This window comes from Vanessa atalanta, chromosome 14, assembly GCF_905147765.1.
Source record: "Vanessa atalanta chromosome 14, ilVanAtal1.2, whole genome shotgun sequence".
NCBI classification, from domain to species: Eukaryota; Metazoa; Arthropoda; class Insecta; order Lepidoptera; family Nymphalidae; genus Vanessa; species Vanessa atalanta.
The window spans coordinates 2,290,103-2,303,914 of record NC_061884.1 but is presented as its reverse complement, the minus strand read 5'-3'; the positions used below and the strand labels follow the sequence as shown (position 1 = coordinate 2,303,914).

The 13,812-nt window shown below is 31.4% G+C and overlaps 2 protein-coding genes across 3 annotated transcripts in view; both read left to right on the top strand.

The window, feature by feature from the left end:
- The window catches only part of LOC125068644 (alpha-(1,6)-fucosyltransferase), a 30,425-nt gene extending 28,190 nt beyond the window's left edge, over nt 1-2,235 (top strand). The window contains exons 12-13 of the mRNA XM_047677901.1: nt 87-161; nt 924-2,235. Coding sequence (XP_047533857.1) covers nt 87-161; nt 924-1,031 — 183 coding nt within the window. The 3' untranslated portion in view covers nt 1,032-2,235. The remainder of the gene's footprint in view (nt 1-86; nt 162-923) is intronic.
- Nucleotides 2,236-8,376: 6,141 nt separating this feature from the next.
- On the top strand, nt 8,377-12,545 carry LOC125068809 (neurogenic locus protein delta-like). Of its 2 annotated transcripts, none has more exons than XM_047678128.1 (6): nt 8,377-8,538; nt 10,647-10,785; nt 10,999-11,157; nt 11,449-11,640; nt 11,929-12,120; nt 12,199-12,545. In XM_047678128.1, exons 1-6 carry the CDS (start codon nt 8,449-8,451, stop codon nt 12,456-12,458), a joined length of 1,032 nt encoding a protein of 343 aa, XP_047534084.1. In that variant the 5' UTR covers nt 8,377-8,448; the 3' UTR covers nt 12,459-12,545. The 2 variants fall into 2 exon arrangements, with proteins under 2 accessions (XP_047534084.1, XP_047534083.1); XM_047678127.1 differs by having other exon boundaries at nt 10,620-10,785; nt 12,199-12,544.
- Nucleotides 12,546-13,812: the final 1,267 nt, after the last annotated feature.

The following is a 13,812-nucleotide window of genomic DNA, read 5'->3' as shown; positions in this document are numbered from 1 at the left end:
TTTACTTGCATAGAGTACACTTTGATTTTATTTAATTAAATAAGGACTAATCTACGTGAAAAAGTTAATGTAAGAAATTTCTTCAGGTCGGAGACTTAATCGGCATAGCTGGTAATCACTGGAACGGCTTCGGTAGAGGGACGAACAAGCGCACTAATGTGGTAAGTTTTCTGGATTGTGTAATTTAAATCCCATTATAATCGGTTATTTTAATAATATTAATACCCCATAACCCATTCAAATATACCCAAACAAGTGTGCACAATATCCCAATGTTCAGCGGTTTGGTCCTGAAAGAGCAATAGACAGATGGTCAGACAGAGTTTCTTTTGCAATTATAATATTAATATAGAAAGTTACTTTGTTTTAATATAATTAAAGAAAAGCATGACATGGCCTATTGCTTTGTGGAGATAAATACAGTGGACCCCAGGTTATCCGACAATCGTTTTCAAGGGCATTGTCGGACTATCGAATTTGTCGGATTATAGAGTACTGCCTAAGAGTAAGGCCCCCAATAGTAGGGATTTTTTATAAAAGGGGCCTCAAAACTGGGCTGTGACTTTTGAAGACACGTTCTTCTTGGGAGCGCTCCCTTGGTCTTCATACACTCGAAGAACACAGCCAAAGGGATGGGTGATATTACAGGAGAAGGATAAGTCCGTTACACAAGCTAATTTCAAAAGTGCGGCGCACTCACACAACACACGTTACCGCGGCTCACACCAGAAGGGAAGAGAAAATGGAAGTACGTCATACGTCAAATCATTCCATAGACAAATATTGACGTTTAAACGTACGCATAAACCTAAATACGCAACAAATAGTAATAGACATGTTTGATTATAAGGAGGTGTCGGATTACCGGGAGTCCACTGTATATGTAAACAAAACTAAATGTAAAATGTGTTTCTTTTTTCCAGAACGGTCTAATACCGTGGTACAAAACGGCGGACCACCTGGTGCTGTACTCGTTCCCCGACTACAAGCACGTGCCGCAGTACCCGGACACGCGACAGAAAGACTTATGAATCAATTGATTGCACTGCTTAGCCGAATTATAACGCTAGACTTTAGTTGATATTAAGCCTTGTGATCTTAATGTTACGGTTCAAATTCGTTTACACATGTATGAGTGAGTTATTGCACGTAGCTTAGACGATATTCGACTTTACGTTGTATGGTTTTAGGTTCAAATTGAATTGCATTTAATTGAATTTATGCACAAGACAGCATTAACGATTATTCAATAGGTTTTCTATGGACTCATCGCTGACCAAAACCGATTGTGATAGACCGGTAGTGCCAATTATAAAACGAGAAATACAATGTCAATAAATTTTGTTTCCGAAAGTCTATTTGTGAAAGGATTTATGCAATTCATTAGTGTCTATGGTTAATACTAATAAACAAAAATCCATCAAAGCTATCTATCATTGCCATTCGTTTATTGTGATGTATTTTAAATCTTTCATAATCCATGTTAAACTATAATGTGATCACGGATTTATTAATACAGTAGGATCTTGATTATCCGGTATCAAAGACGAATCAAACGATATAGACATTTTTATCAATTTTTGTTTTTTGATCGTTATTAAAAAAATGAAATACTTTCTACCCAAATAAGTAAGAGGTAGTGCACGATCAGAGGCAGGAATGAACGCATCACAACGTGTCTTTGTGTGGTAAATTACAGGTATGACATAAGAGATAATTGGATGTCCGGATCATCGGAATTTTACTGTTGTGTATGTATGTTATGTATGTAACTGAAAAAAAATCAGGATATATATTTTAGTACAAGGCTTTTTGAAATGTCATAGTTTTTTGTTTTGTTGAACTATCTTGCTTGGATTCATGTAATCCGATGTATGTAAATGTATAAAGAAGTCGTTGGCAGATTGACGAAATTTAAGAAATGTCTCATACCAGAAAGAGACTTAAATTTTAAACAAATTATTTTGTCTGCCTTGTTGCTCTAGTGGCCAGCTATAAAACTGAAGATCCTGGTTCTGGCTTCAATGCCGGGCTACAAAAAGAATATTGGGTTTTCTGTATGAATTCTTAGTAAATTAGTGATATTTACACTCTCGCGTCTCGGAAAGCACGTCACGCTGTTGGTCCTGTGAATTAATTATATCCGGTCCCATCGGATTATGGAAGTAAAGGATAAAAAGTGTGCCAGTTTTGCCCTACAATATGTCCAGCATGATTGTTATTGAAATTCAAGAAGTGAAAAAAAAAACAATACTATACTTAACCGGAGCATTGCGCGTATAGCAAATATTACAAAAATGTAATTTTATATATTAGATGGCTGCACAGTATGAAATCTTTCTCAGTCTGTCATCATCTGTTATATTATTTATTTAAAATCTAGATACTAATTATTTTATATTTATTTTATCATTTAATTCTATCATTTAACAATATTCTGAATGCAACCTGAATTCTTGAATAGACTTGGTTCTCTTTTCGAAGAACGTTACGAATATATAACAAAAGCTTAGGGTTCCGTATTCAAACGAGTAATTTGTATGTTATTATTATTTATGTCTGATGGTATTTGTAAAATCCTTGTAAAGTATTATCGATTCGAATACTGTAAGTGACATTTACATGAAGTAATTATTTTTTGTTAAGGGTTATTGGTCCTCTTTTTATGAAATTACGCATTTGAGTTCTTGTGTGTATTGTATTATGTCGGGATGCGGAACCCTATCAACTAAATGGCCTGACACGATTTGCTCTAATTATAAATTAAATAGGCCTAAAACTTACTTAACGCTATGTTATTCAAACCATACTTTTATACAGAATTGTGTGTATTGTGGAAGTTTTTGGAGTAATGTATACGTTTCTAGTATAATTTGTTTACTCAAAATAATGTATCAACTCATAGAATTGTCATTTCAATTTTACTCATTTACGATGCACTGAAAGAGGTTATGCTTTATTTAAGTTTTTATATCAAAAATGAATTTGTTATCATTAATTTTGATATAGTTTAAATGATTTTCGGTGGAAACTCCTGATATATGAAACTCTATATTTCAGCTTAGTACATTACATTCCTCTTAAATATTTAACTTTGCGCGTTTATAATCAGTCTTTTAATGTTTTTTTACTGTCATAGAATTAATAATCTATTAGACAGTGCGCCAAGGGAATTCGTATTCGACCGATAATTTATTATATTATTATATATCTTCGGTATTGGATGAAGCTTTCGATGCCCGATTTTAGATAATTTTACTCGGATTAGTGTGGGCATCTCATACGTTCATTAATTTTCCGTTCAGCGTTGAGCAAAAATAGGCTTGGACGTGTTATTATTACTTTTCAATGTTTGTGAACGTGTTATTATTAATAAATCGAATTACTATTTAGTAGTACGACGGTGTGTTTGATACTCGGACATTATCGCACCTTCTAAAGCCCACCTTCTTCCGGAGGGCTCTAGAAAGTTCTCGAACGTACTCAAATTACGGTTAACCTGCGATGACTATAATACGTCATACTTATTGAGATTGAAAAAATTGTTAGTTGATAAATTTGTTAATTATTGTTGCTATAGTGAAAAATACCCTCATTCCTAGGTTTACTAATTTAAGTTTTTTTATTATTATTACTGGAAACAAGGTGACTCGGGGGTTTGATAGAGAAATCCGGTATGGTTTACTAGGAATTAGGTAAATTAAAGTTTTAATGCATTTAATGTAACGCTAGAAAAAAAAACTAATCTCATTTTTCATTATGATCTGATTTTTCTAACGAATTATAATATATAATATTTATTGTATTTTTTTTTTATTTTCTTTAATGTCTCAAATTTGGTGTATTTATTTATAGTGATTTTGAATGTATTTTCGAAATTTTTTAATTAATAATATTACTTAGTCACAAAACTTTTTACTTTTACTAATACAAATATGTGTCAAAATGTTCTAGAAATTTTAATTTTATTAATAATACTAAAGAAATGTTTGTACCAATTTGAAAATGATCGTGGTTACAGTACTCTAGATAAGAAATTGTGCTACCGTACAAATTAAGCCTTATTCCAAGACCAATTATAACATTTAAACATATATTCACGTAATATGTATCTTTATTCGTTGGTAATAAAGTTTGTATTCGCGTAGCAATTTATTGTAAGGCTGGGAGTAACGCTTATGCAAGTTCTTGTGTCTGTCTTAACATTCCTTATATTAATTACGAATAGGTTTGTTCTACACGTCTGAAGTAAATTATATCGATGAACAAAGATGTGACCGCTGATTATGGATTACTAATCTGATAGCTTTTGTTGTATTCGTATGTGTGGCTTAGGCCTTATCTCCTAAACATTATTCTCAGAGATTTATTCTAGACAGTATTTTGGTTCGGTTTCACTTGAGATCAGATAATTCTTATTTTATTTCTTAGCATTATTCTTATACAAGTTTTATTTAAATTATTAATCCAGATGAAGTCATTTATTTTCACGCCATGTTTTAAAGTATGATTTAATTTTAATATTAATATTATACTAGTTTTTTTTAGTTTACGATGAATTGTTTATATTTAAACAATATCGACTATGTACTTTCGTATATTTTTATATTCTTCGTTTGAGTGGTTAAATAAAGAGCTCTTCACAATGATTATTTTTTTACAATTTTAATTAATTTAAGATTTTTTTTCAACAAAGAGTTTTTTGTTTACATCCTGTATTATTGCTATTATACACATGTGTGTCTTCTCCCAGCCGTTATCGTGTTATCAATTTATTGAATGTTTGTATTCGAAGCTTTTGAACGATGTAATAAATATTTTAATATGGACCTAAACTGAGTGTATATAGCTTTAGTGTATATAATAAAGTAATATAAATAATGATTAAATAAATACTTTGAAATACATAAGTGATATTTTATTTAGTTTCCCATTCCATCGCATAAGAAATATTTTAAATAATATTGATAATCTCTGTACAGTGACGCCGTTAAAATCTATTATTAGTAAGACTTTTTACACGAAAATGTTTTTAAGCATTTTCAAACTAGTTTCCATTTAGTAATTTTTTTACAGTTTTTTACACAAGTTACATTGTGTAAAAAATAGAGACATGAACAATTAATATTTTTTAAGATTATTTGAATGAACAATATTGAAAAAGTTTAATTTTTTTTTAAATTATATTTTTTAAAACAAGTTAATATATTCGGGAATAACAATTAAAAATGAAACTAAAATAACAAAAGAAGATTGGTATAAAAAAAGACAAAATTAATAGAGAAAATACCTCACACACGAAAGAGACAAGAGGTCGCTTGAGGCGTAAGAGTCGGCAAATTCCATATTTGCGTAATTCAAAAGATCTAAGCGTAAACACGGCGGTACAAGCGACTTTGTTTTATACTATGTATAGATAGCAATTATCTTTACTTATTAATAGTATTGCTACAAAAGTGAATCATACTTATAAGAAAAACACTTTCAACGCGTCTCAATATGTTAAAAGTGTTGAACATTTTCATGAAATTCGACTTAGTTGGTTTTTTTTTAACAAAACAACGTAGACAAGTATTATTTAGATTGAAAATTATACAATATATATGTAATGATTCCGTAAGTCGAATTCGATAAATTATGACCTTTTTGCAAATAAACTTTTTCCATTGCTTTTTTCTATAGAAGGTATATCTTTGACGCGCCAGAAGTCTATGTTAAAAGTCTATGACTCTGTTGTTAAAATCAGCATAGCTAAACAAGACTAACAATTCAATAGTGATAGTTATACACAAAAGAGATTAAGTCAGTTGTTATAGAGATTTCTAAATATCTAGGTCTCTTATACTTTCTTCAATATCTGATTTTATGTTAGCATCACATATTCATCATTTACATTCGGGGCTTACACGCTTAGAGAACAACAGCGTATTACGAACAATCACCAACGTAAGTCTTATTCTCATCAAATTCATTATAAAGTCTTTCATTTTGAAGAAGAATATTTTTTCTGAATAACTTATATAGTATTATGTAATCGATATAATTGGAATAACACAGCTATTCATTTAGCTCGATGAGACTAAGATTGTTTGTGATTTTCATTGAAGATCTTTATCAAGTCAAACACTAATTTTGATAGGTTGTCCTGTAAAATTGTAATACATAGGCCCGTTAAGTCAACGGGATCATGTTTTAAAATTTTACACTATACAATAAATATACCGTGATCTAATATTTAGATCACGGTATGTTTATTGTGAGCAGATCAAGTCAAATCCAGATATTTTTCTTTCAATACAATGTATAACTGCTGATTACTGTAATGTGCGTACGTAAAAAAAATAACAAATTTACAAACGACCTACTTGCCTAATTATTCGTTTTATTTTTAAATATTAAGTCCATATAAAATCCGTTAAGTCAGTATTGTATAGTGGATCAAAAGTGAATGTTAAATTTAACTGTTCTTCCAGCTACAGATAAATATTTATTTTTATTCAATTATTGTTCTAGTTGTTGCCATAGATAATCTTTTCTTTTTCAACTGCCTGCATTTTGTTTATTGTTTTCATCTCGATTTTCGAATCGAATCGAGTTCTCATCGGATCTGCATGTTTTGAGGTTCTATGAAGCCGTATTGATGTGTTTGTGAAGAACGAATCGACTGACAGATCTGCGTTCGGTTGGGGTCAATCGATCGAGCTATTTCGAAGAAATTTGTAAAATAAAAAAATGAAAAAAAAAAATTTTTATTAAGAATAGGAATGGCTGCTATCTGATTATATGTGCTGCTTTTATTTATCAGTATACAGGAAACTAATCCCGATTGGTATGGTATGATTCCAAATAGTACTAATTACCTTTCTCCCTTCGAGGAGTTCTCCGCTAAACTACGAGCAGGAGTGCCTAATATGAAAACGAGCTTCTCCAAGCCACATCGAGGACGACTATCGCTGGGGTTTTAGTGTGTAAAATTCCCTCAAAGCTATCATTACTAGGTTACCAACCATTTGTCATTTATTTCATTGCCAAACTGCAATAATTAATTAGTATTGTTGTGTCACTTTGAAAGGTGAGTGAGCACATTACACTGTAATTACGGGCACAATATATCTTAGTTGCCAAGATTGGGGCGCACTGGCAATGTAAGAAATGGTTAATATTTTTTACGGTGCCATTGTCTATGGGCAGTAGTGACTAACTATCAGGGCCATTTACCCGTCGGCGTAACAGTATTAAAAAAAAACTATCACCAGGAGCCAGGGTAGCTTCTAGAAGGTTTTGAATTACGTGAAAAAATAAAGGTAGAGCTGGCGATGTCGTCTAATAGTTTTTTGGATTGAAAGTAATTGTAATACAATAAATATATGGAAATACTTTTTAACTTGATGTTCATCAACTCTTTTATTATTAAATAAGTGTGTATGTGTGTGTGCTTTTAAACTGTGTTACTTATAAGGAAATGTAAGGTATTACAAACATTAAATATGATATTTCCTTTACAACAAGAAATTCACCTAGTTTCGCAAACTTTATTAAGCCCAGTCGTATCGTAATAATCTTCAGATGAGGTCAAAATCGGCCACGAAGGGAGCGTTTATTAACTAGCTAATTTTTAGTATTTTGCAATATTTTACAGACATCACTAATGACAGTTTAAATTGTGTTTCCTTATTTGTATTAACGTTATTGTATTATTTTATTGTATCTTTGATAATGCCAGTTTATAATGAAATAATAAAAATATGAGTAAATTTTTTTTTCAGACTTGTCTAAAAATAATGCAGAAAACCTTACATACTGGGAAGGTAGGGCTTTGAGCACATTCACCTATCTGGGTACAGCCTAGTCATTAATTCTACTACTGTCAAATAGCAAAACTTTGTGATATTATATATTTGATGATATGGAATGAAATTTCATCTTAATTCTCATGTTTGTTGTTTTCATTTGCTGGCGCTATAAGGGCGGTTTATATTTTTAATAATGTCAATGTCTTAAGGCAGACAATCAGATTTAACCAATCACAATCAGATTAGTAACTTACTGTTCTAACTTTCATTTATAAAATATCCATAACATTGCACCAGAATTTTATATATTAAATTAATATATTAATCAAATTTTACGACTTTGAGTTGTTTTTATAGTACAGGTTGTGTATAAATATGATTATTACATGTGTCATAAACAGAAAGTTTCGGAGCCTTAGCCGGCGAAAGTAGCCTCTCTCGATTCAAGTTCAATAACACGACTAACAGTACAACGTCTGCGCTAGCGCGCATCAAACGCATCGCCATCTGCATCTTACTCATTACCGCATTGACGCTCAACGATACCATCAAATAAGTCGCCATATTTAACGGTTTTTAAATTAAGAATGATTTAAAATTAAAAAAAAAATAACTGTACATATTTGTACGTAAAAATTCAAAGTGAGTTTAAGAAATGAATAATTTGATCATAGTCGTCGTTATATGTTGTGTAACACCGGTGGTGTTGCCAGCTAAATATATTATACCGAAGTGGAAAAAACAGGTAAGTTTGAAAGAGGTTACTTAGCTAAAACTTAATGCACCTCGTAAATAATAATAAATAAAAAAAAAACTATACTATTTTCGGAGAAGTATGCTTCTAATATGTTTAAAAATCAATTGCATGATTTAACTCCCTAATATAATTTATATAACAGTTTAATTATATTTTAAATCTCATTTTATAAAAACTAAGTAAAGGGCTCTCATGTGTTTATGCATGTTACAAAGACGTAATTGATTTGCAAATACATGTTAATATATTCGCCTTCAACTTAGTCGCAACTTCAACTAACGAAACATTTTTATCCGCGAAATAATTTGAATTACATTAGCTATTTACCATAGTTGGTCAGTATCCTCGGGAAATGTGTAGCGTGTTTTTAGTGTCTACGTAAGAATTTGAAAATATCCGCGCTTTTATAAATCAACATTATGTAAATTGTTTTTCATCGACAAAACACACTAGACTTATACTTTGTCTCGAGAAACGATATCTATAAATTGACAATTACAAAACAATTCAGTACGTTTTGTTTCTCGTTTTGTTCACCATTTTTTTTTTTTTGTTTTTCTTGCAGCTATTACGAGCTTTACTTTAGCTTCAGTTATTAATAAATTAAAAAAAAAAACAATCGAAATAAGCATGTATTATGTTTTTCTCGAAAATGTTCTATATATATTACGGGTGAATTTTGACCACTAGTCGAAGACTAGTATTTATTTATGATTGCACTTTATTGGTATCGATCGCTCAGATTTATTATAGCTAATTTAAAATTTACATAGTATTATAAGTTAATCGGTATTAGAATTTTTTAATTGCAACACGCATTTAGATTTATCTTATATATTGAGAAATATGTGAATTATAATAATAATAGTATAATCAAAAAATCGTAACAAACATTTGCAGATGTAATTGCAGTTAGCCGAACAAATATATAGTTTTTTTCACAGAAACATATACATTTACTATTGTATACATGTTCCTTATAAAAGAAGTAACAATATATTTGAATAAGGTTATTGTCACGGCAATTTGTGGTATATTAATTTTATAACTCTCCGTAGATAAACATTTGTTTTGAGTGCGATTTCTCGCGACACACTTTCGCGTTGCTTTCACGTTATTAGAAAGTTCCTTTAGTGACTCACTGTTGACATCCTGATGGGTTTAAAGGAATACTGGGTTTTACCGATGTTGATCGTTAGTTTAGCAGTAAAGTGAACGGTTTTTTTTTTTGTCATTGTGAATAGAAGCGCTGTGTTACATTTATATCGGCACTTTCGTGTGAGGCAAGATACAATACAGTAACATTTTTTTAATAAGCTTAAAAATTACTGAAACGACCAATTACGATTACGAATTAATTCTGTAATTGTAAAGTATTTACTTTACAATTACTATAATATAATTTCGCATACCAAATATTTTTTATGCGAAACGAATCGACTCTAATAATTTTTTATATAAAATATTTGATAAAATGTTAAACAAAACTCGAGGTCTTATTTATATAGTTTCCAAAATTAAAATAATACTTTCTTAGTTTTATTCCAACTTTACACATTACTTATTGTATTTATTAACAATTAACACTGAGCATGCTCCTAAAATATTGTGTTATTAATAGTTTTTTAATCCGCTAATTTTATTATTTACACATCTACATTCTCAATTAGTTATCTTAATAAGTAAAATTATTAAATCTGTTATTATAACTTTACTTTAATGAACAGAATTAATAATATTGTAAAAGTAGGTTTCATTACATCGAAGTACTAATGTATAACTTATATTTAAATATTTAAAGTGTAATAGAAACTACGTGCAATAATATATTTAGATCATCCGAAACGTATAAATTTAGCACGTGCACAAAATAATTTCTAAGTTTCTTTTAATTAATCCTTTTATCTTTGTTATCAGAAAAGGTTTTTATCCAATCCAGTTTTATTGGCCACAATCACTAAAACTTCTTACACGCAACTCCTTTAACAATTCACAAAGCATGTCTCAGTAATATGTGTTGTTTGCACGTCCACAAAGCATGTAAATGTTCTTTCACTCACCCCTATTAGCCGGCTCTATATCAGAAGAGTGTCCAGGCGTGCGAGTTGCCGTCGGTGCAGAGCGAACACAGCCACTATGTGTGCGATGACAAAGGAGAGCCGAAGTGCCTGCCTGGCTGGCAGGGCGATCTCTGCGACGTGCCAACTTGCAAAAAGGGCTGCGATCCATTGCAAGGTATTTCCAACACAAACATATTACAAGCATTTTGTTGTATTTCTAACTCAATTAAATGAAATGTCAAATAAAAAGCAATTTAATTTAAATTAAGAATTGCAAATGTCCATTTATTTACTCGACCCTATTTAAATTGAATCCAATTTCTCGGAACACTTCTTACTTTTTTATATATTTTTCGGAGTATTAAGCTTAGAGTTTGCATTTAAATAGGTTACTGCAAACGGCCAGGAGAATGTCGGTGTAAGTTAGGATTCTACGGTGAGCGATGCAACAAATGCATACCTCTACCAGGCTGTCAGCGTGGCTACTGTAACGTTTCCTTCGAATGCATCTGCAGGGATGGCTGGGATGGGATATTCTGTTCTGAGCGTGAGTATACAATATACATGCTTAGAATATATTTATTATTTGCTTTACGAGTGTTAATTTAAATCGAAAGAAAAAACTTGACTATATACTTTTTTTTTATAAATAGGAACGTAAATGATCGCCTTAATAAGCCCAGATAAATATAAATAAAACGCTTTTCATGAAATCCTCATTCCAGTCCTAAAACTTTATGTTGTTATTAGTGTCGTGTCTGAATTAAAATTATCTTACTATTGACCTATGTTTACAAGATTAAACATTATTAAAATAATTATATATATTTTGTTGTAGCAATCTGTCGTTCCGATTGTCACCCAACTCGTGGTTACTGTGAGTCCCCGGGCGAGTGCCGTTGCCGATTGGGTTGGGCCGGGCCGACGTGTCGCTCGTGCCAGACGTTACCGGGCTGCCAACATGGATATTGCGATAAGCCGCTAGAGTGCAAATGCCTGCCTGGCTATACTGGATTGTTGTGCCAGACCCGTAAGTTGATCGTATAATTACTTCTGGCATTATATAAGTTATATATCCAAGGCTAATTAATCTTAAGTAAAAATAGGACATCCCTTAAATAATTAGAATAAAAGCTCAGCAAACTATTAAGGAATGTATTTTGCATAAAATAAAAATAATTTGATTTATATTTAATATTTACTAAAAATGTAATTATTTCTGTTTTTTTTTTTTTTATTGTGGCGAGTTAATCTATGTTTTCCTTTATCATAGTATTTATACCATGAAAAAAATACATTTTTTTTTTATTTCGTATAGCATTGTGCTCAACGGGTTGCCACAGCGAGCGAGGTTACTGCCGGCGGCCAGGTGAGTGCCGATGCAAGGTGGGCTGGACGGGACCGACGTGCGCTCAATGCCATCGCTACCCCGGCTGCGTGCATGGCACCTGCAACCGGCCTTGGGAGTGCATCTGTGAGAACGGTTGGGGCGGCATGCTCTGTGATGAAGGTAGGTCTTTTAAGGGTGTTATTAGAGAATATATAAAAAAAACGATTTGTATATTAATCATCACATTTTTCTTTTCAGAGCTCAATTTTTGTGAAAAGAATCCTGATACTTGTAAGAACGGTGGTAAATGTCAATCTCTGGAATCTGGAGATGGCTACTTTAGGTGTCAATGTCCCTCCGGAATCAGCGGGAAACATTGTGAGAACGTTCCAGAAAGTATGACAACACCAGCGACTAATGCTACGGAAGTACCGGAGGAAGTCGAAGAAGTTGAAGAAACTACAGAGAAGACTGAGGATGCATTCGAACTGAGCAGCGGCGACAATGAGACTGAATGATTTTAATTATAGGTGCTAAATTATTTATTTATTTTAGTTTTAGTAGCAGTAAAAATATGTCAAAATGTTGGAGTTTGGTAAATATTAAATTTTAATCGTTATGTGATCGTCCATTGGCCATATTGTAATGTTGGCATTATTGTAACAATATTTTTAAAAAAAATCTATAGACCATATCATATTTATCATTATCATCATCGCATCGTGTCATTATTTTAAATTACATGTTTGAAGTGCTTTAAATATAATATTGGTAAAATATATCATGTAAAATAGCACTTTGATAAAAATCCTTTTGCCATTTAAAATGGGTTCATATTTCAAGCCATATGCGAGCAAGCGTATGATGTACATATCTTACGACAATTTTCTATTATAATATTAGAAAGGAAAATAAAATAAAATGATTCATTGCCATGTTAAAAAACGTACTAATTATCTTTGATTTTTTATATGTTCAGATAAATTGTCCAAGCTGAGAACGCGTTGATAAAAATAGTGGCTAATCGATGGCCACTATGTACACGCATTCCAGAAAGACGTTTGAATGTCATGCTTTACTGTCACCGAGATGGTAAAGCTTGATCGTTTGTTTTAGTTATTTTGTAATGCGACTCTCTATCTGGATACCTAAATAATCTAAGCTAATTATCTCATTGCATTTCATAAAAGTGACATAAAATAAATTTAATTTATATCAGCTGTGTAACTTTTTAGGTTTTATATTAGCTAATAAAATTATAATTTACTGTTCTTGTATTATTTTGAGTTCTATGCTTAATTTGAATTATTTACTAAAACTATACTATTTTCTTATATTATATACTTACAACGCTGTAAGTGTATCAAGAATAAGACATTTCAAGGAAATGAAAGATTTGGTCTCATTATATAACATAACTAAACTTAAAGTGTAAATAAATAATATTAATCCTGTAATTTGCGTAGTATATTAATTTATATATCTAATGCAACAAACATATAAATACATGCAAACCAACTGCTAAGTTTTAAGTGTTCCATGAACAGTTTGCTTTTTTTATATGGATATTAGTGTCGTCTAGAGGTCGAACAATATAGCCGCCTATGTTACAATTAAAACGAAGTTCATACAAACTAGTGTAACTATCACATAAAATGCATCCAAACTTCGATGGTACATATAAAAGTACATAAAAATCAGTGACCATCAATCATTTCAACCGACTGCGAGTCATTACTGACTCACATCCATTATTTGGAATATCAATGTGTATCGGCAAAGGCATTAACAATTCTAAACGTTCCAAATTCCGTCGATAAAAAACCAGATTTCCATCTCGGACGTTTTATTTCGGTCAAGCTAAGGCTAGGT

Excerpts from the sequence above, each read along its gene's own strand:
- LOC125068809 (XM_047678127.1), top strand. The coding sequence starts at position 8,449 with ATGAATAATTTGATCATAGTCGTCGTTATATGTTGTGTAACACCGGTG. Across the intron at positions 11,158-11,448 it reads TGGGATATTCTGTTCTGAGC|CAATCTGTCGTTCCGATTGT; the intron begins GTGAGTATACAA and ends ATTTTGTTGTAG. Across the intron at positions 12,121-12,198 it reads CGGCATGCTCTGTGATGAAG|AGCTCAATTTTTGTGAAAAG; the intron begins GTAGGTCTTTTA and ends TTTTCTTTTCAG.